Source organism: Patella vulgata, chromosome 1, assembly GCF_932274485.2.
Source record: "Patella vulgata chromosome 1, xgPatVulg1.2, whole genome shotgun sequence".
Lineage (NCBI taxonomy): Eukaryota > Metazoa > Mollusca > Gastropoda > Patellidae > Patella > Patella vulgata.
In genome coordinates this window covers 34778592-34801914 of record NC_065879.2, presented here as the reverse complement: position 1 = coordinate 34801914, position 23323 = coordinate 34778592, and the positions used below count along the sequence as shown (strand labels likewise).

At 31.5% G+C, this 23323-nt stretch overlaps 1 protein-coding gene across 1 annotated transcript; it reads left to right on the top strand.

The window, feature by feature from the left end:
- Positions 1 to 27: 27 nt before the first annotated feature.
- Positions 28 to 22430, top strand: LOC126823792 (ATP-binding cassette sub-family C member 4). Its single transcript, XM_050552784.2, has 19 exons — positions 28 to 106; positions 4238 to 4354; positions 4640 to 4729; positions 5088 to 5279; positions 5846 to 6027; positions 6680 to 6779; positions 7189 to 7404; positions 7619 to 7794; positions 8180 to 8454; positions 11579 to 11658; positions 12158 to 12308; positions 12994 to 13224; positions 14868 to 14968; positions 15590 to 15787; positions 15958 to 16113; positions 16402 to 16491; positions 17788 to 17960; positions 18386 to 18491; positions 19272 to 22430. Exons 1-19 carry the CDS (start codon positions 83 to 85, stop codon positions 19833 to 19835), a joined length of 3222 nt encoding a protein of 1073 aa, XP_050408741.1. The 5' UTR covers positions 28 to 82; the 3' UTR covers positions 19836 to 22430.
- The last annotated feature ends 893 nt before the right edge of the window (positions 22431 to 23323 follow it).

The following is a 23323-nucleotide window of genomic DNA, read 5'->3' as shown; positions in this document are numbered from 1 at the left end:
TACATGCTAACAGTCAACCTACATGAACAGAAATTAATTATATTCAACTTCAAGTACTAGAAAATAGTGTCCTGTGTGTCGGATGCATGAGTGTATAAGATACCAGGTAAATTTGTCAAAGGCTTTTCAAGGAAAAATGAAGATTTAAACTTGTTTAAGATGCATCGTTCTTCAGGCAGCAGCAACATACCAACTTGATCATGTATTCAATCAAATTTAAATGTACACAAACTGTTAAAATATTTTTTTTTAATATGGCAGGTCCTGAAATTTCAATGGTATTGACATAAATTTTCAATGAAAAGGAAGGCAGTAAACACCTAATTTTTATACTCCCACATTTTCATGTGGACGTATATTGTCGTCGCCCCTGTCTGTCCACAATTGTTTGTGAACAGTCTACAGGTCACAATTTTTATCCGATTTCAATGAAACTTGAAATATAGGTTTATCACCCTAACATCACGGTTCCTTTCGATATTGACATGTATCGGACTGTAACTTCATGGATTATGGCCCCTGATGGTACGAAAAATCACGTTTTTAGCTTGTGAACACTGTAGAGGTCACAATTTTTATCCGATTTAGTTTAAACTTGAAATGTATGATTATAACCCAAAGATCTTGGTTCCTTTCGATATTCGCACATATCGGAACGTAACTTCCTGAATTATGGCCCCTGATTGTACGAAAAATAGCGTTTTTAGCTTGTGGACCCTATAGAGGTCATAATTTTTATCCGAATTAAAAAAACGTATTATTATATCACCGTTAGACCCTAAAGACAACTGAGTTGGAATTTCGTGAAAATCGGCCCAAAACTGACAGACAAAATGGCCGCCCTTCGTTCTCAAATAGTGTAAAAATATGGAATATCAAGGTTGTGGACCCTATAGAGGTCACACTTTTAATCCGATTTTGTTGAAACTTGAAATGTAAGTTATTACCCAAAGATCTAGGTTCCTTTCGATATTCGCGCATAACGAACCGTAACTTCCTGAATTATGGCCACTGATTGTACGAAAAATCACTTTATTTTTAGCTTGTTCTCTATCCATCTCTCGAAAATGTGGGCATATCCTGCCTGGCAGCCGCTGGTTTTTTTATTCTGCATGCATATTTCACAAGATATGAGTTTGTTTATAGTATAATTCACATGTTAAAAATATGGAGCATATTGTGATAAATGCATGACAGATGATATTAATTTTGGCATGATTAAGACACACTTGACGACATGATATCAAAAGAGTTAATGTTTCCTCATTTTGGAGAATGTTAATGCAATTTAAAATCAAACTTTGTTATGCTGATAGACAAAAGGTTTCTATAATTTTCCACTATCATACCACATTTTTTTATTAAGTTCAATGTTTCTAATACTCAAGACATTTTTAAGTGAACATACATATATCAAATATTGATCAAATATAATCATACTTATTGTCAAAAACAAATGTATCAGAATACTAGGACAACTTTTAGGTTTCCATGGAAACAAATTTTACAATTTGTTTTTTGGTTTACATCTAATATTCTGCAGCTTATCTCAGACCTTTCTGTATATCACGAAACTCTGTATACTTCATCATTCTATTATAATAATAGTTTTGTGTCATTTACTAATTGTAAAATTCTTGGTTGCATAGTTTTTGTCTTTGTATCACCAACAGTTCTGTGCTATTCATTGTTTGAAATATCACAAACGGTTTGGGGCTATTCTTCGTTTGAATACGCACCCAGGTGATACATATGTAATATTTCATACATATGGATGAGCTAGGATTGGTGGTGTATATAGCTCATTCGTGGAGAAGTATTCTGGTCGAGGTGGTCACTGTGCATTAAAAGTCCAAGTCAAAATCTGTTTATATACAGTTAAAATATACATTATATACACGATCATATCAAGGGCTAATAAATGACTTAACCCTATCTTCTATCTCATCTGATAGGGGTCTTTTAAAGAAACTAATTTGCATACAGATAAAAGGACAATCATGTCAACAAATCAGATTAAAGATACAATTTGAATTAGGGATAAAAATATATTGTAACGAATCAAATGAAAGAAGTTAAATTAATATATAAATTTCATTGGTTAAAGTTTTATAGTAAAATATAATTAATAGAATCAGTTACTAAGCTCTAAGCCATAACTAAAGTAAAAGTGTTGACACTTGATTGGCGCTGATCTGACTGCATTGTCAATTGTATAACCTTTGCATCAAAGTCTTAATAAGCCTATTGGCACCCAAAGTTTATAACAGTACAGTCAAGACCATTCTTGCTTAAGGCAATTTCTTTATAAACTTTAAATCAAAATATTAACATTAAAAGTAAAGACAGACAGACTGATAACCTTAATGTTAGCTATATTGTCTATATATGTGAATAAAGAGTGAAGAAATAAATTATGTATTCTTAAAATAAAATTTGAAAAAGAACTAAAAATTAGTATAACTATTCGGTGATACTTGTATGGAAACACATTTGACTTACTTTTTGTTGTGCAATTATTATTCCAGATCACATCACAGAAACCATTTAAGATATCTGTATTAACCATTGTGATATTGTGTTTTCAAACATGTATCATTCATACATCTAGAGTTTTTCAGGGTTTTTTTTTATACTTTGATAGTGTAAATCTAAAAATAACATTGGTGATAGTTTATGTCCTCTATATAGGTAGCATATGTTGGATCCCTGGTACTATTAGCTATACAAAGACTATTAGTATTTGGTTGTAGATGATTAATCGAACAACACACTGATTGTCTTATCTTTTCGGAGCCTGTCCATGGACAAGGAATTTTGATGACTGAGCCATTTTGTTTCAATTTTTTTTTCTGACTGTGAAAAAGTTTACGATTTTACAATTATACCAATATTGGTCTAAATTAATGTTAAAGATATCAGCATAATGAAATAATAATAGAATTTAATATTAACTTTTGTTCCTTTTATATTGGGTTGGGTGGCTGGATGGTTTAAAGTGTATGTGTTAGATCACAAGCAGGGTTCACACTGGTTTTCAATTTTTTTCTGCTAAAATGGATGATAACTTTTATATAAAAAAAATGTTCATGTTTTTTTCTGCCAATTGGTATATTTTATCTGCCAAAAATGTGTGATAAAAAGACAACATGTAACAATTTTATGTCTCGGCTAGGCTTATTATAAAACAATTACTGATATATACAATAGAATATGCAACAATTTTAAAAATCTCTCCTTACATAATACATTAGCACAGTTTTGATTTACTAAATACAGATTTATATTTATATTTGTAAGAGATGCTTACAGTTATACTCGTCATTCACTTTTAGAGCATTTACACGATGGTAACATGGTGAACTGGTTTCTCGCTCAAGAATCATTGCTATTCAACTCGTTCTTATGTTTCCGATCAGTGGTGATAATATAATTTGAAATAATAATATTTCCGAAAGGCATGCTTGTATATTTTACTTGCCATATGAAGCCACAGTAAACGGAATTCAACAATCAAAATATTAAATTCTCTTTGGAAAGAACTGTTGGCCATTTTTTTTTTAAAGACTTAACGAAACATCAGATAATCACAGCTTGTATTAATCATTAGGAGTAAATAATGACTTGAGATAGGCTTTATATATATTGGCAATTATCAATCAACTAATCATTAATCCAAGACAACTGATTAGTATTACTCATTGGTGCGATATGGATTATCAGCCAATTGATTAATTTATAGTATACCGCCACGACGCCACATGATCGACACTGAATATAATGGTTAATCCAGGATAAATACGATTAGAATTTTAAGATTTTTTTCCGCCTGTTCTCAAATAAATCGCCAGTACCGCAAAATGTTATCGTGAAGATTATCACCAAAATCAAATTTTAATCATCCCTTTCATATTATCGCAAATTGCAACTTTGGCGACCGACAGTGTGAGCACAGATCACAATGTTTGTCTTTCAGTCAAGTTGTGTGGTTTCAATTCCCCGCTTGTATGTGTCAGCTGTCCAACCTTGTGGGTTTTCTCCAAGTCCTCTGATTTTCTCCCATGGCTAAAAACCCCTGTGCGCAATCGAATTATTAAAATAAAATTAAACCGTATGTTAATCCTGAAATGGCGTAGTTTATGTCAAGTGGACGTTAAACCCCATTTTTTTCTCTCTCTCTTGTTGCTTTCAAGACTAGATGGACTTTATATTCTAACTGTTATTATCATAATTGCAGGAATTTTTGCTTTTGGAAGAACTTGATTCTAGTAGTAATCTTGAAAAGTCTGGTTTACGACCCAAGCCTAATGACTGTACTGTGGAAATTAAAGACATCTCCTGTAAATGGGATAAGGTAGTAAAATGATTATGATTGTTTTGTGACATTAAAGATTCATTATGTAATATTTAGATAAAGAGATTGTCATTTCTTCTATAATACTAATAACTTAAAAATAGATTATGAAAAATAAATATATTGAAAATTTCTGAATATGAATGGTTGAAGTAGATTCAGCTCTTGTACCAGGGTATAGAATGGCGATATATAATCAGTGATAAAGAGTGTGCAGCTTCTATAGGATGTCAGCTCGTCATTACTTACAGTATGACATTCTAGTTTATGTATATTATGTTACAGGAGAGTGAGCAGTTAACATTAGATAATATCAATGTTAGTGTTAGAGCTGGTGAATTATTAGCTGTTATTGGTCCAGTAGGTGCTGGCAAGGTAAATATTCATTCGTAGTAACTCTTATTTTAAATTCCTTCATGTCATAGTTTCGCCATATTTAATATTTATTGCATTCTCTCCTATTATGATGAGACCACTGCTTCAAGGCCATATGTAATTATTTATTTCATGCCATAGTGAGGCCTCATAGAATTACTTATATAATGTCATAGTGAGGCAATTTTATTTTATTTTTGATCCAAATCGACACTTAATGTGATATAAAGCTACTTCAGGAACCAGTATAGATATATTTTCTTTTATGTAGATATATTCTGATTATAATAAAATTACCATAATTACAATATAAATTTAAACTACTAATAATTGATGGCATCTATTTTTCCTTTTTCAGTCTTCTCTGTTAATGGCGTTACTAGGAGAGTTACCCTTAATCAGTGGAAATATCAATGTCAAGGGTAAAGTGGCATATGTGTCGCAACAGCCGTGGATATTTTCTGGCACTCTACGACAAAATATAACTTTCGGACAACAGTATGATAAATCTAAATTCAACAAAATAGTGAAAACATCAGCTCTTACTCGTGTAAGTATTGTTGAAAGTTTTTATAAAAAAATGGATACTTTAGGCTTAATATACCAGCCTAATTTAATCTACAATCAGAAGCATTTTTAAATGAAAATGAAACGAAATGAAAATCAATTAACGTCCTTCTGTTGTGCTCTGACTGGGCTAATGAATATTTGCATATGCCATACAGTGTGCTATGTAGGAAATTCCAACTGTCAAGGGATCTTTAACATGTACACAGAATCTTTTTTTTTTTCTATCCGAACAACTATACGTTGCCCCTTGGCAGGCACTCAACTCTGACCAACTCTGGGATTGAACATGGGACCTCGAGGTTAGCAAGCCAACATCTTATTTGAGAGATTGGCCGGATTGCATTTCATAAAGATAATTATTTTCAAGTACATATGTCAATGTGGAGTCACAGATTGATTGGTACAACAAAATATTCTAGGTTGTATAAAAAAGTATTGAAAACTTTTTATATTCTTTAAAAAATCATAAATGTGTTGACTTACTACATTTGATTGGGATGTTTTTTGATTTTTTAAATCAATTTGAAAATTTTGTTTGTATTTCAGGATTTAGAAATAATGCCAGATGGAGATAACACTTTGATAGGTGATAGAGGAGTCAGTCTTAGTGGAGGTCAAAGAGCACGAGTTAGTTTAGCAAGAGCGTTATATACTGATGCTGATATATATTTATTAGATGATCCATTAAGTGCTGTAGATACAACAGTTGGAAGACATATATTTAATATGTAAGAATATTGTAGTTAATATTTGAGCTAGCTAAAAAGTATTATGAAATTTTACATAGGCAGCACCTCCTTAGAAAAAAATAAAATGTCATGTTCTCAGCATAATCAGCATACTATAAAGTTATTTTTCATAGGGCAATAAAGCCCAATCAGTCTATATACAAGGGCTAGCTGAAGAGTTCAAAGCCTATCTTTGACAGACCTGTACAACGTCGATGGTTTCCATTTATATTTCTACAAAGTTGCATTCAAGGGGTATACACTTTTGCTAATAAGGTTGCAATGCCTGGATGCTGGTCAGGAAAAAATTTTCTAGAGACCAAATTTATTATCAGATTGACTTTAAATTTATGGTCATGGGACAACGAATCTTATTTCCAATGGTTTCTGAAAAAAATATTGCAAGAGTTATGGTCCTTGGATTTCAACAATTTCTGATTTGTATACTAAACGTTAGCACGGAGACGAACTAGAAGACAAACAAATTCTAATGATTTCTGATGTTTACAGAATGAGTGGTTACTCTTAATCAGATTTGAGTGTGTTGTAAATGTTTTCATTGACTGCACAGACGACTTAGCTGCAATGGGTGTGTGTTTCGTTGCCTGGCAAACTATCTTTTTATGATATCAAACTTTTATATCTTTTTCAGATGTATTAAAGGATTATTATTAAAAAATAAGCCATGTGTATTGGTCACCCATCAACTACAATATCTAGAAAAAGCTGATAAGATATTAATTCTTAAAGAGGTAAAACAATATTATTTGTTTAATCTTTAAAACTAGTACCTGTACGTATTATTTAGCTATTCACATGTATATATTTGAAGATGGAAATTTTAATTGTCAGTATATACTCAATTGAGATAAACTGGATTATAGTTGATAGATTTCAGTTTTTTTAGAACCATGTAATGTATTACTTTTCATTACATAACTTTATTTTTATACTGTACTGAATAAATTCAGTTTATATTGAATAATTTCAATTTATATTAATTGGATGCTGCATATTTTACTTTGAAGTTTGGTGGCTATGACAATAGATTTGGGTTAACTTTTGACAATAGGACATTTTTGTTGTGTTGTCATCAAGAAATATATTATGAATTTATAAAAATAAGATATCACATTATTATATATCGTTATATCGTTTCAGGGTGCTACATTAGGTATAGGAACATTCAATGAATTATCCAAATCCGGAATTGATTTTGCTTCTTTGTTAAAACGTGAAGAAAATGAACCATCGTCCCCACTTCCTGGAGTAGAAATGTCTTTATCAAGACATACAGAATCTTCCCGTTCTTCAATCACAGAAATAGATAAAATAGGATCCGCCTTATCATTAACATCTATTAACTCAATGTTTGAGGTAAGAGCAGTTATTTTATAAATGCCTTAGTTGTACGTAATAATGTTATATTCAAGTGTATAAAAAGGGGATAAACAAGAGATAGTCTGCGATATCACCTCGGTGGAAGCGGACGTAAAATACAACTAACTAACAACAACGAGGTAGTCTGAGAAAGCCAGCCCCACCCTCCAACTTTTGATGAGAAAAATAATTGTTACTATTTTAATTTTAGGTTGATGCCGTACAACTACCTCAAGAAGAAGAACGTAGTACTGGTACTGTTGGTTATGGTGTATATTTTACATATTTTAAAACTGGTGCTGGTTGTTTTCTATTTTTCTTACTTGTATTATTAAATCTGGCAGCTCAAGCTTCTTATATCATGAGTGATTGGTGGCTTTCTATTTGGTAAGTAATCAATGTTTTATCTATCCTACATGCTAATTCAAACATTTTATGTCCATAAAGACTTGCCATATTTGATATTTTCAGAATTTTGATGTATTTTTGGGAGTTTTTGCTCGTATTTTAATTTACAAGCGAAGATGACAATTCAATTTTGAAATTACAATTTTGATGGCCAAGCAAACAGTAACAAGTTTTGACCAAAGTTGATGAAATTGACAGAAATGTATTGTCGTGAATATGTGCCCTATTTAATATTAAAGAATGCAATCAATATTTTGGCATAACAATATGCAATTGGTCTAGTGTGTGTGAATACAAACTACCTTCATTTAATTGTTGACACCAGTGAAAGAAATATGGTTTTAATTATTTATAATTTTTGTAGGTCCAATGCAGAAGATAAACGTCATCAAGCTTTGTTATTACATAATCAGTTATTATCTGAAGGTTATAATGTAACAAATGTAACAATACCTGTTATAGAAACAGAAATCAATGTTTATATATTTACTGGTATTATATTAGCTGTATTTCTGTTTGGACTACTTCGAGCCCTCTTGTTCTTCTTCATTGCTGTACGAGCTTCACAGAAATTACATAACCTAATGTTTGCTAGGATTCTACGAACTACTATTAATTTCTTCGACACTAATCCAGTTGGTAAGTAAATTTTGTATTTAGAAAACAATACGAACAATTCCATGTGGAGGATGTGATCATTGATATTCAAATAGAACAATGGTCTCCAATTCTGTAAGCATGGTCTGGATTATTACTTTTGAGAATGATATTAATGCCATTTGGTTTGTTTACATGTGTCTTATCTCCAAATGTATCCTTTAAGGTATATTATCCATAATATTGGACTTTAAAAACCGAAAGTATGCTTCAGTACGGGTCCATTTCAATCAATATTAATGTGAAAATATTGCAAAACAAAGCAAAACATATCCCACCAAATTAATGCAGGAATACTGTAAACAAGAAACAGAACTAACCAGGCGCAAATGGCCAGTGTTTATGTTCATTTTCACATTGTTAGTATGCATGTCACAAATGTTAAAACCTCCATATGCCAGAAGGCTAATGTTTATTTTCCTAATTTTAACTTTAACCAAAATAACAACTGAGATGTTTTCTTCAGATAGTAATCTAGATGATTAATTGAAAAACAATTGGGTTAAATAACATTTTGACCTGAATGTCTTAGGCTAAAAACAATGTATTCTTTAACACTGGCTGATGTTGTAAGACAGACATTAATGTCATAAAATCAGTAAAAAATATTGAGAACTTTAGATGGCCATAACTTTGATTGGTTTTAGTAAATTTTGGACCAACATGTTTGAAAGATGATATTTAAATTGCCTTTTAGTCTGGAATATTTTGATAATATAAGAGATAAGGTGGCTATGAAGACCTGGTTATCCCAAATGTCAGTGACTAGTTTCGTTCGTATTGAACTCTTCAGACTGATTGGATTCGCGTGTTGGGTGTTTTTATTTATACTATTCCGAAACCCCGGTGGGGTTTCTATGATTACTAATTGGCAAAGTTACCGGGGTTGGCCCCTTGGCGGGGTTTGCGAATTTGTTACCGGAGTCGGTAGCTCGCTTACCGGGGTTTTACTGATTGTTTAGATTGAAGTGCTAGTGTCCATAATTTTGCTAACTAGGGTGCCTTGGTTTGGTTTGTAACATTGTTACTTGTCATAACAATGAAGGGATAGTATATAGACAAGGGTGTTGATGTAACACCCGTGAGAGGGGTATAAGGCTAAATATAAATCCAAAGTTGGAACACTCGGGGGTAGAGCATTGTGATACAAAAATAAAAATGGTTGGAGTGCCCAAGTTTAGATTTGTCGTTGATTCCATGAATTAGTTAGGTTTTAGAACGTTAAATACTGTGTGATTCAACATGGCACCCGAGGGGTTTAATATGAAATAGGTACGAAATAGTACCAAATGGTTTATTGGTATGAGAGTCAAGGTTTAGACTATAATGCCTTGGAAATCGGAAGTTGGAGGCGACTAATATGTGTCTCTCTATTGTTGGACCGATGTGAGATTGTCCGTTGTGTTAACTGGACGAGTAGGCCTATTCACCTTCGGTTATATGTCAATGTCAAATAAGCAGATTCTTATCTACACGATCGGCCGTGGACCGGTTTGATTCTACGTATATCTCGTAGCTGAGAGAAAAAGAAGATTTTTTAGCCATTTTTCCAAGGCATTATAGTCTAAACCTTGACTCTCATACCAATAAACCATTTGGTACTATTTCGCACCTATTTCATATCAAACCCCTCGGGCACCATGTTGAATCACACAGTATTTAACGTTCTAAAACCTAACTAATTCATGGAATCAACGACAAATCTAAACTTGGGCACTCCAACCATTTTTATACGCCCACATTGAAATGTGGTCGTATATTGTCGTCGCCCCCGTCCGTCCGTCCGTCCGGCGTCCACAATTGCTTGTGGACGCTCTAGAGGCTAAAGCTAACATCCGATTGACTTTAAATTTATATACAGTGTTTAAGGCCATGAGACGAAGAAGCCTATTGATTTTCAGCGATTTCCGATAATTACTGCCAGAGTTATGGCCCTTGATCACTTCAAAAAATCTTGTGGACGCTCTAGAGGCCAAAGTTAATATCCGATTGACTCTAAATTTATACACAGTGTTTAAGGTCACGAGACAAAGAAGCCTATTGATTTTCAGCGATTTCCGATAATTACTGCCAGAGTTATGGCCCTTGATCACTTCAAAAAATCTTGTGGAGGCTCTAGAGGCCAAAGTTAATATCCGATTGACTTTAAATTTATACACAGTGTTTAAGGTCATGAGACGAAGAAGCCTATTGATTTTCAGCGATTTCCTATAATTACTGCCAGAGTTATGGCTCTTGATCACTTCAAAAAATCTTGTGGACGCTCTAGAGGCCAAAGTTAATATCCGATTGACTTTAAATTTATACACAGTGTTTAAGGTCATGAGACGAAGAAGCCTATTGATTTTCAGCGATTTCTGATAATTACAGCCAGAGTTATGGCCCTTGATCACTTTGAAAAATCTTGTGGACGCTATGGAGTCTAAAGTTAATATCCGATTGACTTTAAATTTATACACAGTGTTTAAGGTCATGAGATAAAGAAATCTATTCATTTTCAGTGATTTTCGATAATTACTGCCAAAGTTATGGCCCTTGATCACTTAAAAAAAACCTTGTGGATGCTCTAAAGGCTAAAGTTAATATCTGATTGACTTTAAATTTATAAACAGTGTTTGAGGTCACGAGGCGAAGAATCCTATTGATTTTCAAAGCTTTCTGATAATTACTGCCAAAGTTATGGCCCTTGATCACTGAAAAATCTTGTGGGCGCTCTAGAGGCCAAAGTTAATATCCGATTGACTTCAGATTGATATACAGTGTTTATGATCTTGAGACGAACAAGTATATTGATTTTCAATGAATTTGGAACAGCTAAATCCATGATACAGTATTAAAAGTTTTGTATACAAAACGTTAGCATGGGGCAGAACTTTATAAAAACCAAACAAATTCTAATGGTTTTCTGAGTTGTTGCTCTTAATCAGATTTTAGTGTATTATAAATGTTTCATTACCGAAAAAAGTAAAAATATGCGACAACTCTTGTTGACTGCCCGGACGATTTAGCTGCTGTGGGCGTATGTTTCGTTGCCTGGCAACCTATCTTTATTTTTGTATCACAACTGGAATATTTTGACTTAAATGTGGATGTTTTATATTTCTAGGTAGAATATTAAATAGATTTTCTAAAGATGTTGGTCATATGGATGATTTATTACCTGTTACTTTCTTTGACTTCATTCAGGTAAGTTTAAAGCAGGGCCCCTGACATTAAAAACTAATAAAGTTGATCCAACCTCAAAAGATGTTCATATTCAAATGAAAATATGGGTGATGACATAGCAACAACTCTGATGCATGTAAATACAGTAGCATGTATTGGATTATGAATAGTCAGTCATGTGATATTGTCTGAATTACAGTAATATTTCGATTAGTCATTGTGACAAGAACGTCAGAAAATAATATTGTGTTTCTTTTCTGTTTGCTATTTTATTGACTATGCCGCTAGGAGCAACATCTTTTGGTTTAGTAGAATTTATACCTCCGAGGAATAGAATAAACTAATTGTTTTTTATTTTGCTTTTACAAGGTTCTTAATACATTCGTTGACTTGCTGTGCTCACAATGCCGTCTATAATGTTTTGTGTAGAAGATAATGTGGTTATGGCTGTAACAAGGTTTAGTGCATGACCCCAACATCAGCATTAGCATAAAGCTGTACTTATTTGTGTATATTTCAGTGTTTTCTGCTGATATTGGGAATAATATTAGTAGCAGGTATAGTTAATCCCTGGGTATTTATACCAACAGTACCATTATGTGGTTTATTTCTCTTAGTACGAAGATATTATATACAGACCTCTAGAAGTGTGAAAAGATTAGAAGGAACAAGTATGTCATTTTACATTAAACATACATTATGCAAAAGCTAAATCTGCCTATTGCAGGTCTTTCTTTAGGCCTGAAATGTTTTCTAAATTATTAATTAGACATTAATTAACTTATCCAGACCATAATCAACTCTCAATGGCATCGATTTCTCCGATATTAAATAGATTAGAACAGTTCAGCCATATTTTGATTTAAGCTAAAAATGGAGGAGCGAGACTTAGCTTCGAACAACCAGAACGGTGGTTGAAATTATTGCACACGTCTTGTCTAACCTTCAAAAGATAATATCTTCGCTCGCAATAGAGTAATATGAATGAAATTTTCAAATTATTCATTTTACATTATCTATTTTTGAACTATTATAGCAAGAATGGCTAACTCTTTCTAAATCTAACATAATGTATCTTTAATTCTGATCTGTTAGTCTCAAATGTTAATGTTCATATTTTATATGTAGGCTATTATAATTTCAAGATACTAGCTCCATCAACAAAAATTGATTTTGTTACAGTACATGTGTTGAAACTGACCTAATCTTGATAAGCAGTCATTGACTCTACTGGATGTGTTGAACTAATTTTTTATACCAAAGCAATTTTACAATGCATAAAGTGTTTTTTCAGATATATAATAGTAAAATAAGAAACTTTTATCTTAATTGTATAATATTTTGTTCTGTTGTCAGCGAGGAGTCCAGTATTCTCTCATCTCAGTGCTTCATTACAAGGATTACACACTATACGAGCTTTCAATATGGAAGAGAAATTTATGGACGAGTTTGACTTACATCAAGATCAGCATACAGAATCGTGGTATTTATTTCTGGCTACCAGTAGATGGTTTGCTGTACGATTAGATTGGTTGTGTGCCTTATTTATTACTGCTGTTACTTTTCTCAGTGTTGTCTCATCTCAGGGTATGTAATAAGCCTACTTTTATAAAAAAAAAATACATTTCATCTGTGATCCATGTATTTTGAAATGAACTTTTAATAAAGTGTATCAATTATTGATTAGCTAATGTTCTTGTCTTTATTTCAAAGCCCCAACATGGCGGAATTAAAGTTAAGTATAGAGTTTAAGACTATACACATCGAAAGTGCTTTTGTTAGAGATAATTCTGGTCCAAAATTATGAAAATCAATTGTTCCTACTTTTTAAAGGTTACATTTGTTTCACACTGCTATCTATTTTGCTATCTCTTTGTACAAGCTAGTGTATTGGAGGTTTTTTTTATACTCAGCAGATGTGTGTTTACTTATAATAACAATAGTCTATATGAATGTATATTTTTCACCTTTGAGCATGGATTGTTATGCCTTTAATAGTGATTGTGTTTTATATTTCAATTTGTTGGCAGACATTTTGTTATTGATATACAAAAGATTGGATTACATGTATTTCAGTGAATTAGATTGACAAATTTTAATTTTTTTACCAGATTTTATTGACCAGGATATTATATCATTTTTGTTATGAATTCATGGTGCTGTTGGATTTAAGTGTCTCATCTCATTAAATCAATATTTTAATATTTTTTCATGTATCATGTTATATCAATAGTTTTGGTGTGTCATTGTAATTTTGGTATGCTTAATCTGGATTATATGATCTTGTAATATGTATGCTTGGTTTATGTATCTATATTATAGGATTAGATGTTGGTCTAGTTGGTTTATCTATAACCTAATGTATCTATATTATAGGATTAGATGCTGGTCTAGTTGGTTTATCTATAAACTATGTATCTATATTATAGGATTAGATGCTGGTTTATCTATAACCTATTTATCTATATTATGAGATTAGATGCTGGTTTATCAATAACCTATGTATCTATATTATAGGATTAGATGCTGGTTTATCTATAACCTGTGTATCTATATTATAGGATTAGATGCTAGTTTATCTATAACCTATATATCTATATTATTATAGGATTAGATGCTGGTTTATCTATAACCAAATGTATTTATATTATAGGATTAGATGCTGGTCTAGTTGGTTTATCTATAACCTATGTATCTATATTATAGGATTAGATGCTGGTTTATCTATAACCTATTTATCTATATTATAGGATTAGAGGCTGGTTTATTTATAACCTATGTATCTATATTATTATAAGATTAGATGCTGGTTTATCTATAACCGAATGTATTTATATTATAGGATTAGATGCTGGTCTAGTTGGTTTATCTATAACCTATGTATCTATATTATAGGATTAGATGGTGGTTTATCTATAACCTATTTATCTATATTATGAGATTAGATGCTGGTTTATCAATAACCTATGTATCTATATTATAGGATTAGATGCTGGTTTATCTATAACCTGTGTATCTATATTATAGGATTAGATGCTAGTTTATCTATAACCTATATACATATCTATATTATTATAGGATTAGATGCTGGTTTATCTATAACCTATGTATCTATATTATTGGATTAGATGTTGGTCTAGTTGGTTTATCTATAACCTAATGTATCTATATTATAGGATTAGATGCTGGTCTAGTTGGTTTATCTATAACCTAATGTATCTATATTATAGGATTAGATGCTGGTCTAGTTGGTTTATCTATAACATACGCTATGGCATTGATGGGGATGTTTCAGTGGGGTGTTAGACAGAGTGCTGAAGTTGAAAATCAGGTAAATTTCTTAAAGGTTTATATGACTGAGTATCTGTGTATATAGTGATATCCAAACTTGGATATAACATATACTGTCTGTCCTGTGGGTTATATAGATTCAAATAATCTGTCGTACCCATCACACTTTTAAAAACGAAATTGGGGGTGGAGGGTGATTGTTAAGGTAGCCTTAATTTATCATTTGAAAACAAACGTGAAGCAGATAAAGTTTGTCAAACGTACCACTTATCTGTGTTTCAGAAGGGTTTATTTCCAAGGTTGGCTTAACTTGGACATCTGAATTGGTCGGACTAAAATTGCCGGCTAACAGTTAAGCTGTTAAGCTGTCCTCACCCACATCACTTCACCTTACAAACCTTTTATATTATAGCGATGTTAACAAAAGATGAAATTAATTCGAAATAAAGTACCCAGTAACTAATTTTAAACACCTAAAATACAACAAAGTGTGAAGTAATACCTTAGTTAAACCATTGAGATATAAGAGTAAATATTTAGTAGTACATTTGAAATTTAACAATTATGAAGGGTTATAGTTGTAGGTCGGTTTTCAAGTAATAAACCAAGAAGCAGTAAATCCATAAAGTTGTGTAATATAAATGTTTGTCTTTTTTTTCAGATGATATCAGTAGAAAGAGTTCTAGAATATACTCGTTTACCAACAGAGGCTGATCTAGAATCCAAACCAGACAATAAGCCACCAGATAACTGGCCACAACATGGTATAATTAGTGGAGAAAAGGCGTCATTAAAATATGCTGAAGATTCACCAGTCATTCTTAAAGAACTTAATTTCTGTATTAGAACCAAAGAAAAAGTAAGTAAAATGTATTCTCTTATATCCAGGTATAAGAATAAATTTTAGTATGCAAGAGTAAAACCGATTGTTCCAATTTATTACAAAATACACATATTCTAGTTCATTTTAAAATCTTAACATTTATTTATATATTTCGCAGTTGGCTAATGGTGACAATAATATTTTAGGTTGGAATAGTAGGAAGAACAGGTGCAGGTAAAAGCTCTCTAATTAATATGTTGTTAAGATTATGTGAACCAACTGGTAAATTAATGATTGATGGTGTTGATATATGTAAAATTGGTTTACATGATCTACGACGTACCATTATGATCATTCCACAGGTAAGTAATAGATCTAGTAACTTTTCACTATTTAAAAACATACAGTCAACATGTAATGGCTGAAAAATATTATTTGAATAGCAACAGTAAAATAAAAGATGTATTTATGCTTATATTGGTCATATGATCTATTTTTGGATACTGAATAAACTTATAGAACTAATAAACTATAAATTTCCAGTTTGATGTGCTTCTTTAGGTCCAATATTAAATTAACCCTTGTCAAAATCTTTCTGAAAAGTTGAGAAAAGTTCTGTATTCATATACTATTTCTTCTTTTTTAAACAGGATCCAGTGTTATTTACAGGCACCCTGCGTCGCAATCTTGATCCATTTGATAAATATGATGATTCGTCCTTGTGGACTTCTCTTCAAGAGGTGAGTTCTATCTTTCTAAAATTTAAGGCGAGGAGAATTAAAGGAATCCAGGAGAATGGGTCTGAAATAATGGTGCTGAGCTATGTGGTAATAAAGTAAATGAAAGAGTTATCTCCCCAATTATTTTTATGATTCTACATTACATATGATAAAATTTTATGGATGTCTCAAAGATGAAAAAAATCCTAAACAAACCCAAATTTTATTTGACAGAACAAATTTTATTATGAAATAATTGTGTTAAGTCTTGTGGTCTAAGGGGAGATAATAGGTCAATGGAAGAGTTACTTCCCCTTGTATGAAACTTTTAGTAATGTTTTTTGCAAATTATAATATAGACTTTATTTTAAGACAAGAAGAAGAAAACAATTCTGGGTTTGGGAAGGTCAGTTTAATGCATGGGAAATGGCCCCAATGGGCCATCTTCAATATTCGTATTGATGAAATATAAAGTGAACTATAGCACGGCCAGGCGCAGCCATGTACATGTATAACATGCTGAGGAATAGACACTTAGACAGCGCTTTTTGTCTAGGCAAACGCTATTTCTACCTAGGCTATTTTTTAATTTTCATTTGTTTGTTGCTAAAATTTATATACAAACACACTTTATTTCATAATTAAAGTTCATATTCATAACAGAGTCCAGTTCCCATGCTCTATGGTTTTCACTGAAATGGAAAGTATCTTTTGGTTGCTCAAGGTTTTATTCTATTTTGAATGTTTATGATTACCAAAAAAGTATGAAAATAGGTCACTGCTTCTCAATACATTCACTACATCTGTGTAGTATGCAATGGGACCTTATACTGTAATAGAATTCAAAGCGTAGATTGGCTGGAGGCATGATCCTGATATATACATGACAAAAGTTACGTATTATAGGTTAACGAGTAGTTAATAGTTGATAATTGTGAGTGCAATCGTATGGATATATTTTGGCCCTTGAATATTAAAATGGAGCCGTGATTTGCGTAATTCTAATTGTGTTAAAGAGATGTATGATATAAAATTTTAACCATTTCTTGCATGACGAAAATATACGAAGAGACATCAAAAGAAATGAAGCTATAGTATCAGTCGATAATTTAACCGCTGGAAGGGCGGCTTTAAAAATTTTATGTGCTGGGTTTGACAAATTCTATGCACCATATTTTTATATATATGACGAATGCCGCATGACCTTCTTGATCCTAGTTATTCATAAGTTTTCCTAATTGTCAGTTTTTTTATTATGACCTTAAATTTATTTTGGCAAAACGTCAACTAATTACTTTGACCATTCTTTTTTAATAGGTTGAACTGAAGTCGGCTGTTGAAGAACTAAATGGTGGGCTAGATGTGGAGGTATCAGAAGGAGGAATTAACTTTAGTGTAGGACAGAGACAACTAATTTGTCTAGCACGAGCTATTCTGCGTAAAAGTAAAATATTATTAATAGATGAAGCTACTGCTAATGTAGATCCAGAGTAAGTATTATATAGATGTAGTGTATACACTCCAACTCACACATAAGATATAAAATCAGTCTCAGTACAAATTTTACTTTATTGACAAATGTTGGTGGGTTGGGTGACAGAGTGGTCTAATACCTGTTATCTCTGCAATTCATGCTTCAATTCCGGATTTTCACATGTTATTTGATATTGTCAAATGCTTAGCCTTACTTTTAAAGTAACTCCTGTTTCTACTTCGAGCTAATTATGATAGATTGGATTTTTTAAAAAATTTTGTTCCCGTTCCTCTTTTCTTTCTTGAAATACAGCTTGCATAGGTGATAGCGATTTGGTTTAATAATATGTTTACAGTAACTGTAACAGTTGTATATTGCAGTTGTTAATATTTATTTGTTTACCATTTTTTTACTATGTTGATGATATATTTAATTTTAAAGAACTGATGCCTTAATTCAGCAGACAATCAGACAGAAGTTTAGTCAGTGTACAGTATTAACTATAGCACATAGATTACATACAATCATGGATTCTGATAGAATTATGGTAAGTTGATACTTCATCGGTTGTTCTAAGATCAGCAAATGTCTAAAGAATCTGAGGTACTATTGAACATAAACATTGTATTTAGAAAAGATACATTGACTATATAAATTAAAACTGAAACAGATTGGATAGACCTTGGTTGTATTTAGATGACATAGTCACCTTATATTTCCATTCACCAAATTATAAAGATGTTAAAATACTAGTAAAGTATATTTTGAGGTATATTTTCAATTCTTTTTGTGAATAGTTATCCTCTCAGTCTCATATAAAAACTCTTCGTCTTCAGTAGAATTATCAGTGAGCTGAATATTATATGTTATCGCTCTCAACTTTAGTCAGTAGCAATAACTGCTTTCCTTTATATGTGTCACTTCCCGATTCTTCAAATCTTGGTTACAGATCAAACATAGCAAAGATATCTACATGTATGTTAGAATTATATTTGGAATGTGTTTAACCAGTTTTATCGCATATGTACTATTGGTGGACACCAACATTGTCCTTAACAATCTTTTATATATATTTTCTGTTGAGGTTACACTGTAACTGTTACAGACATTTTTTTCTGTTCAATTTATGATTTCTATGGGAAATAGCTCACAAGGGAAGGCAACTCTTCAATTACCTATTACCTCCCCTTAGACCACAAGGCCAGAAACCATGATTTCACATTTAAAAATGTTTGTTAAATTTTGGGTTATTTTTCTCCATTTCTTTAGAATATACATTAAACTTTGTTTGTAGGGACAATGTAGAATATATTATTTTATTTTTTAGGTTTTAGACAATGGAAAGATTGTTGAGTTCGACCATCCTTTTACATTATTATCTTTTGATGATGGTTACTTCTATAATATGGTACAACAAACCGGCCGAGTAGAAGCAGAACATTTAACAAATATCGCTAAAGAAGCTTTCATGAGGTTGGAAACTGGAGAAAAAGAAGAAGTATCTAAAACTAAGAACAATTCTAATATAGAAGACAGTGACACAGAGAGCATCTCTGAAATTAAAGACACTTCCAAATTACTTGATGAAAATCCAAAACCCAGTGAAAACACAAATGTGACTGAACACTCCTCTAATGGTAAGGTAGTTATAGATTCTGTAGATGATGGCATTTCCGAATCCACCCCGATGGTAAACAATATTGACAAAACACATGACAACAAGCGACCAATATTAGATAAACTGAAAATAACATTTAATAAAAGAGATGACAACTCTAGTGATGGCATAAATGGTGCAAGTGTGAACGATAATACAGTAGAAAAAGTATCCAATGATAAAACATGTAACGAATTAGAAGAAAATATCAACGAGAACACACACTTGGTTTAACGATAAGCATTTGTTTTTAGATTTTGTTTGTTTTTTAATTTACAAAGACATGAAATTACTTTTGAATTATATGTAATTTTTAATGAATTAATGTTTTAATGAAAGTTTTATCTAAAAAAAAATATAAAAAAATTGAGGATATTATTATAAAGACCAGTGATTAATTTACACAACTTACAAGTAATAATTTTAAAAATCCAACATTTAACATTTTCTGGTGAATCTGAATATATTTTTGGTGAGTGTTTTGTGCTTGTGATGGGTTTACTATTGTCATTTTTATCCACATTTGTTTATACACCCTAGATAACAAAACATTTACAATAAAGGACCTATCAAAATGTACAATAACAAGAATTAATCTCATCCTAAAATTAATGTAAGAAAAAACTTACTTTTTGTTTTAATGTAGTGTGACTTTAATTCAAGGTGTGATGCATCATCTAGTGCTATAGGAATCCCTTGCAAACTGCAATATTGTGAAAGTTTACTCTTTTAAGGATGCATTATGTAAGGGCTAAATCTGCATATTGCGGATCTTTCTTTTGGCCTTAAATGTTATATAAATTGTTAATTATACATTTATTCACATGACAAGTTGGACACATTGAAACATGATCCACATTTAATAATTTAATTTAAAATGGATAATCAAGACTTGGTTTATTATTTTAACAATGGTAGCAATGAAAATCGAGACGATACTATTCATCAAACATTTATAACTCAGCTCAGGATGAAGTAATTTGACTAAAATTTTCACTATATTCCTTTCTCATTTTCTATTTTTAAACTATTATTGTGAGAACTGTCAGCTCTTTATCTAAATATACAATAATCAATCTAAGTACATATTTATTGTGGATTAAGCCATGAGAAACTTCATATATTAGCACAAATGATGCATCAAGCCTTTAAGGTCAGAGTTGAGAAATCACTGTACATTTATAATTCTTCTGAGTAATTGCAAGCACAAAAAGTTGAAATGATCCCAAGTAATATTTAGTGATAATGATAACATTCCCTTTACTAGTCAAGTATTTACTTAATATTTAATACAGTATGGTTGATGTAACTGTAAAGATTTCAAATGTTGATTTGTTGTGTGCGATGACAAACTTTCTACACTGAAAATTTAAGTCTAAAGTAAAAACCAGTGTTGAAAGTTAACTGATTTTGTGTTTTGAACTGTCAACAAAATAAGCCAAAAATGAATCTAAAATTACTAATAAAGCAAACTTCTGATTAATCTTTTGGAACAAAAATCTCATTGTATAGAATTTGCACCATCACGAATAGCAGTAACACATCAGATCAACTCAAATACATAATTTATATAGACTTAAATCAAAGAGCGGTAGCTCCTTTAAGATTTCCAATCTAGTCTCAATAACCATCCCTCTTTGCCAACCAGCCAAGATAGCTGTAAAACTCATTGTAAGTTAGACTCTTTGATGATACAGCTTCCATTTGAAAAATGTGTTGTATTTGGTATGATTAGCGAAGTTTTTTCTTTAATGATAAGTCATGAAGTCAATTAGTATTGTGCATGTACATATTTGAATTTGGTAATTCTATCATCTCTATAGCTTGTACTTGTATGTAGAAACTACCAAATAACCTGAATTTACTTTATCAGAGAAAATCTGATCCAGTGTTTTTACTATTTGGCAGAGTTCACTTTAGGTAAAACACAGATCTAGAGATAATTTACGGAGAAGTTTAGTAATGTAACGTAAGGTCATCTTAGACAGTTGTAGATACACCTGTTAATTACAAACAGATGTAGTTTTGTATTGATGAAATCCTATTTATTCTATTATGAAAATCTGTGGGTAAATATAAATGTCTGATTTTTCTGACATTACTTTCCAATATTGAGATAAAGGGTTTTGAATACTTGTAGTGTGTTCAGTTATGGATGTTCTGTTTGTAGGTACAACCATGTTCTACATGCCCCATGAGTTCCACATGCCTGGTTGATTCTCTAAGAGATATCACTTGTAAAATTGATGTAATTTAAAAAGGAAATATAACTGTCCTGTTTAAAACTTGCACTATCTGAATGTCTCATTCTCTCAGAAGTCTGTTCCATTCCATATTTGTCTCCATATGGTATGAAACCAAGTCAATAATTGAGATATTGAACAATAAATTACATGATACCAATCATCTGTGCACTTGGATGTTACAAATTGTAGAGAAAAAATTGGGACATGGTAGTCAATTAATATTTATACAAAGTTAATCTACATTTGATTGGCATTTATGAAGTTGCTTAAGGATATACTCCACTGTGAGGGGATGAAACAGGAAATTAGAAAGTGTATTAAAAGAGTGTCAGTCCCATCATTCTACCTTCCTAGCAAAACCACTCGAAGCATGGTTCATACAGTGTCAATGTTTAGTTTTTCCCCCAATATATTTTTGTAGCACACAATTGCTTTCAGAATTTAGTTGTGGATTTTCAGCTGATCATGTGATGAATAAGGGGTGTATGGTTTTGGTTGTACAGCAGTAAATGTTTTAATATGTAATCATTTGTAATCCCAATTTATTTTAGTTCATTTGTTAAGTTTTGCGTTAACACATGTATATATATACATACATACATGTGTTAACGCAAAACTTATTATTAAACAATTATTAAGTTCAATGAAAAATAAAATAATTACTGGTAAAAATTCTGCCATTAGTTCAAAAAGATATATATATATTTTAGTTCATTTAAACTAATGGCAGAATTTTTACCAGTAATTATTTTATTTTTCATTGAACTTAATAATTTAAAACTTAATGTTATATGTGGGTTTTGGTAAAGAATTGAATTCTCAAAAATAAAATGGGAGTGCTCATCACACTGGAAATTTGTAATAATCTATGTCCATCTGAAGTTTACAGAATGCTCAAAGATTTGCAAAATGGTTCTGTGGGCAAAACAATTTTACCTGTAATCTGTTGTTAATGTAATAATAAACTCAAACTATTTAATATAGCCGAATTAATCATTCATTTGAATAATAGGTGGTCGATGCTATTGATTATAGAATGAGTTTTATCATTTATTTGATCAGATTATTGTTTGAACTAGAAATACGCCCTTTCTTGTGGACTATGTCAGTATTTCATTAAAAATGTATAAGTTAGCTATTTGAATAAATTCATCAATGAGTTCCTTTGTTGTTTGGAGTTGTTAGTTTTGTTACTTACCCAGTATATAAATTATTTGTAATAAACCAAAGAGAAGTAGTGTTTACAGCTACAGTTTAAATGAAATCACTACTATATAGTGATATAAAGTTATGGTAAAACTTTTTGAGGTCACTGAACTATAGATAGTCATATTCTATATATGTTCTAGTACGGTTCTTTTATCATTGATACAGTATAACTGTAAACATATTATACATGCCCCATGTTCTTCACATGACTCTGGCTATCAGAGATCATATCAAAACCTAACCAGGTTACCATGATTTTTTCAGTGT

What these genes read in the sequence shown, in the direction of transcription:
- LOC126823792 (XM_050552784.2), top strand. Translation starts at nt 83, where the DNA reads ATGCATGAGTGTATAAGATACCAG. An exon ending in CTTTCTTTGACTTCATTCAG is followed by an intron (nt 11,659 to 12,157) that starts GTAAGTTTAAAG and finishes TGTATATTTCAG; the next exon opens with TGTTTTCTGCTGATATTGGG. An exon ending in TGTGGACTTCTCTTCAAGAG is followed by an intron (nt 16,492 to 17,787) that starts GTGAGTTCTATC and finishes CTTTTTTAATAG; the next exon opens with GTTGAACTGAAGTCGGCTGT.